The sequence below is a fragment of the Acomys minous genome, assembly GCF_964271855.1.
Source record: "Acomys minous genome assembly, chromosome: 2".
NCBI lineage: Eukaryota > Metazoa > Chordata > Mammalia > Rodentia > Muridae > Acomys > Acomys minous.
Genome location: NC_140484.1, coordinates 25,365,208 through 25,369,944, shown reverse-complemented (window position 1 = coordinate 25,369,944; position 4,737 = coordinate 25,365,208). Strand labels below are relative to the sequence as shown.

Below are 4,737 nucleotides of genomic sequence, written 5' to 3'. Positions count from 1 at the left end.
TAACAAGGAGGAAATAAAAATTTACAAATGTATGGAAAAAGTAATGTACTCCTGACCGATCAAGTTACCAGAGAAATTTAAGGACCCCAAAGACACACTACAATGAAAAGGATTGGCAGACGTAGTTCCAAGAGTGAACTTTATAGTAGTCAGTGCCTGTACTAAAATATAAAAACACTAACTTTACAACTAAAGAAGCCAGGGCAGAAAGGCAAAGGAGCCCAAAACTAACAGAAAGAAAGGCACAGTAAAGCTTAGCAAAGAAAGAAATGAAACAGATCAGAAAAGCAATAGAAAAATTCCTAGACCAATATCCTTGAAGAACAATAGAAACAAAAATCAACAAAATCCCAGAAGCCCTTGTTTTTGTACTGCTCTTTTCTTCTCTTAGACAAGTATAGAACCCAGAACTCCCAAATTAAGCCATAAAATCTGGAGCTACAATTCCGACCTTCCCCCACTTCTCTGTCATAAAGAAATTCTCTGAGCTACTTTGTCTGACTTAGAGGTCATGATCCCCCTGTTCCAGAAGGGATCCTGTGTCCCTGGAGGCAGGAATGATGCCCAAGTCACAAGGGAGCAAACAGGCCCCCTTTCAGTCTATTGCATCAGAGCATGTGTTTCTGTACAACCACATTTCTACACTGGCTGGCTGTTCTTTAAATCAAAGCATAAGAATAGTTTTTCATGGGTCACTGGGTCCTCATTTCTGAAGGCTCCAATGACAAATAATACATTGAGGAAAAAATGTATAATGCTTTTCTCTCATCAACCTGCCTTCTATTGTAAGTATGTCCTCTGTGACCCTTATGATAGACAATGAAAGGTGCCACTTCTTTCTGCCATCTACAAGAGATATGAACTAATTCTTGCTTTGCTCTGGAATCTCTGAGTGCTAGGTATAGGGAGCTGCAGCTGAGAGGACATGGAGGAGACGCTTGGAGATGGCATTTTAAACCTGAAACAGCAGAAGGGAAGCCACTAGACTGGGTCAAGTTTTCAGGATTCATTTATATTTAGTTGTGTCATCACTGAAAGCACAAATGAATACCCATAAAGGAAATATTGAAATATTCATAAAAATAAGGTGGTTTTATGCTTGTATGTTATTTATGACTGTCTCAAGTCGTATCTGCTATTTTATTTTCAGGTGAGAAATGAAGCTCATGGAAAAGAAGTGATTTACTTATTCAAGGACTCAGTGTTACTGAGTGGCAGAGCTGGTCCTGGAACCCATTTACTCAGCCACTCTGCCAGTGTTTCTATTGGATAACAACCAGGAGCACAGTTATTCCCAAACTGAATTGAGAATATTGACTCTCAAGGCGGAGAATAGACCATGGGGGAAATGTGGGGGAAGAGAGGAGATGTGTCTTAGAGAGCATGTCTTTGAAGAATTTAGGCTTGTAGTAGGCAATTGGGCGGAAATTTCAAAGAAATTGGGCTGTGCCCTCAACTGGATGCTGTGTGAAGGAAGACATTTCTGCTAAAGATTAGAGAGGATATGCTCAGGAAGCAATCTGTGAGTCAAACACACTTTGAGGGTATCTGCTAACACACTCTGCTTGGGAGTCGGGGTGTCTCTGACTCTTTCATGTGCTCTTGGGACCCTTTTCCTCCTATTGGGTTGCCTCACCCAGCCTTGATATGAGGTTTGTGCCTGGACTTATTGTATATTGTATCTTGTTACTCCATGTTCAGTGAATCTTACCGGGAGGCTTGATCTTTTCTGACGGGAAATGGAGGATGAATGGATCTAGGGGGGAGAGGAGGTGAGATGAATGGTGGAGGGAGAAATGGAGAGAGGGGAAACTGCAGTCAGGATGTATTAAAAGCAAATAGCAGATAATAAACAGCAGATAGCTAATTGCAAATGTGTTACTTGGTGTCATTGCTTCCTTCATTTTGAGGAGAGAGGCTGGTTGGTTTTGGCAAATTTGACTCATGTGAGTTAATCTCTGTTATTCATTTGAACATAAAGCCTGTGACTTAACCTAGGCAGCAGAGACATTGTAGAGGTAGAGGGCTTGTGCACACACTTTTGTTATGATCATGGTCATACATGCAATTAACATCTAATGTTCTTCCCATCTGGGTGCTGTTCAGAGGAAGTGAGACCCTTGGGAGTTCCCATCATTGACTTCTGTGTTTAGAGAGCTTTTCCTTGCCTAAGTCACATCACTTAAACCTAATCTGAGAAAGGTGGAGGGGGGTCCTGTGAGAGGACAGTGTGTGTGGTAAGGACAGTGAATTTCCCAGGTCAGTAGGTTGCAGTTAAGGTCTACTTTTGATGAATAGATCCCTGTATAACTTGGCTATGCATATCACCCATTTCTGTAGACACTTGTTGTGAAGGGCTAAATTGTCTCATTTCCCTATGATGTTTTGATAATTTCAGTCTATAAAAGAAATGTAAAATAACTGGATTGATAGGAAAAATAACAAATTTCATTATGCTCAAACATAGGAACCATTCATGTTCGGTATCAGTGTCAAACCAGGGTTTAGTAGCATTTTGGGTTACACAAAGAAATAGAGGAATTGAAGCTGTGTGCAGCATAGGTGGAGGCAAACCGGAAGGTTGATGAGAGTTGTAAGGTGAACAAAAGTCCTGGGGTGTAGATCAACTTTTCTAGATAGCAGTCACTGAGTCAGCTATGGTCACCTCTGTCTGGACCAGATGACATTCACTGTGTCAGCTGTGGTCACCTCTGTCTAGATCAGGTGACAGTCATTGGGTCAGCTGTGGTCACCTCTGTCTAGATCAGGTGATAATCATTGGGTCAGCTGTGGTCACCTCTGTCTAGATCAGGTGACAGTCATTGGGTCAGCTGTGGTCACCTCTGTCTAGATCAGGTGACAGTCATTGGGTCAGCTGTGGTCACCTCTGTCTAGATCAGGTGATAGTCATTGGGTCAGCTGTGGTCACCTCTGTCTGGACCAGGTGACAGGTGTAGGATTCTAATCTGTCCTTTTAGATCTTTTCTAAGTAGATAAAGGAATGATAGATAAGAAAAGCTACATCCCACACCTGCTGCTTAGCACTGGAAATAGATGAGCTTGTGCTTTACAAATTCACAGTTTATACAGTGTCCAGTGTGTTTGAGGTCTGTGGACCTTGATATTTCCCTTTAGAAGGTATCAGTCTATAGAGAGACAAGGATTATGTCTATTTTACCTTCTTTGTACGTGTATCAAGGTAGTTCTTAGCCTGCAGTAAATGCTCAAAAAATAAATACTGCTCTGTAGGCTTAGATTTTTCAAAAACCTACTTTATTTAGGGTTCTTAAACACTTCTTCCTCCCTTCCAGGCCACTGACCAGAGGTAGAAGAAAACAAAAGCTAATAGGCATGGAGGATGTAGACCTCTTTAGATGTAGTTTCTTAGGGGGATTTCACTTTGCATTGTTGGGATACCAGTAGTCTAGTCAAATAGCAAACACCAAATAGCAACACGAATCAGTAGCAGCAGGACAATCCAGCAGAAATGGCAAAACTCCACTAACTAAGCATGAGTCAACGGACTCAGCACAGAGACGTTCACTGGGGATGTTTCTCTCTGTGAAGTGAAGTGTTGAAAAACAAAGACCAGCAAAGCAACGGAAACTGTTGCCAGTATTAGCAATGCAAAAGCATCGTGTCACTGTCCGTGGTGGGCTTCTAGATGTCTCCTCTCAGAGTCCACACAGGAGACAACCTCATGCACCTTCTCAGAAAATAGCTTCTAGCAAAACATCACATGCCATCTCATGGATTAGTTTTCCTCTAACAAAGGTCAGGAGTCTGTCTTCAGCAGTGGAAAAACACTCCCACATCCCCTACTTGGGACCAAAAGAAAAAACACAATCACGTAACACAACCAAGTCTTCAAGAAACCAGAAACTTCTACTTCACTGCTTGGAGTTGAATTTTAGACTCCTTAAGAAGGAGACATACCTTTCTGCTGGACGCCCACTGCTTGCTGTCAAAATAAATGGGCAAGTTCGTGAAACCCAGGAAAGTAGTGCTGGTCCTGGCTGGATGCTACACTGGACGCAAAGCTGTCATGAAGAATGTTGACAAAGGCCCCTCAGACCACCCTTACAGCCATGCCCTGGTGGCTGGAATTGACCACTATCTCTGGAAAGTGGCAGCTGCCATGGGCAAGAAGAAAATAGCAAAAAGGTCAAAGGTCAGATCCTTTGCAAAAGTTTGTAACTACAATTACCTCATGCCCACAAGGTACTTTGTGGATATCCCCTTGGACAATACTATTGTCAACAAGGATGTCTTTAGAGACCCAGCCCTGAAACACGAGGTCAAGTTTGGGGAATGATACAAGACAGGTGAGAACAAATGGTTTTTCCAGAAGCTTTGCTTTTAGGTATATTTTTGTTTCTATCACTAAAAATTGAGGGGGGGGGGAGGGAGGGAGGGAGGAGACATCGTTTGTTCCATGGAGGAGTGCTAGTTAAGGCTAACATGGCTTGTCTAAATTGCTTCATGTTGCCATGGAAATACAACTAGCAGTTCGTGTGGGCACCTCCACCTGTCACTGCCAGGTCCCCAAAGAGAGTTAAAAACCCATTTGCTGGCCTCCAGCTGGTCTGCTCCTACAGTGGCAGAGCTCCTGCTGCAAGAGAAAGGAGCTGCCATGGAAAAGAGCAGCAGGAGCCAGCACTAAGAGCCTTTCTCCCTGGAAAAGCAAGGCAGATGCAAGTCAACCAGCCTCACTGCCCAGACAATACATCCCCTCCT

At 43.0% G+C, this 4,737-nt stretch overlaps 1 protein-coding gene across 1 annotated transcript; it reads left to right on the top strand.

Annotated features, from left to right (window-relative positions):
• Positions 1–3,973: 3,973 nt before the first annotated feature.
• On the top strand, positions 3,974–4,352 carry LOC311586636 (large ribosomal subunit protein eL27-like; the record flags this gene model as incomplete). Its single annotated transcript, XM_084762754.1, has 1 exon — positions 3,974–4,352. The coding sequence occupies one exon, from the start codon at positions 3,974–3,976 to the stop codon at positions 4,313–4,315; it is 342 nt and encodes a 113-aa protein (XP_084618880.1). The 3' UTR covers positions 4,316–4,352.
• Positions 4,353–4,737: the final 385 nt, after the last annotated feature.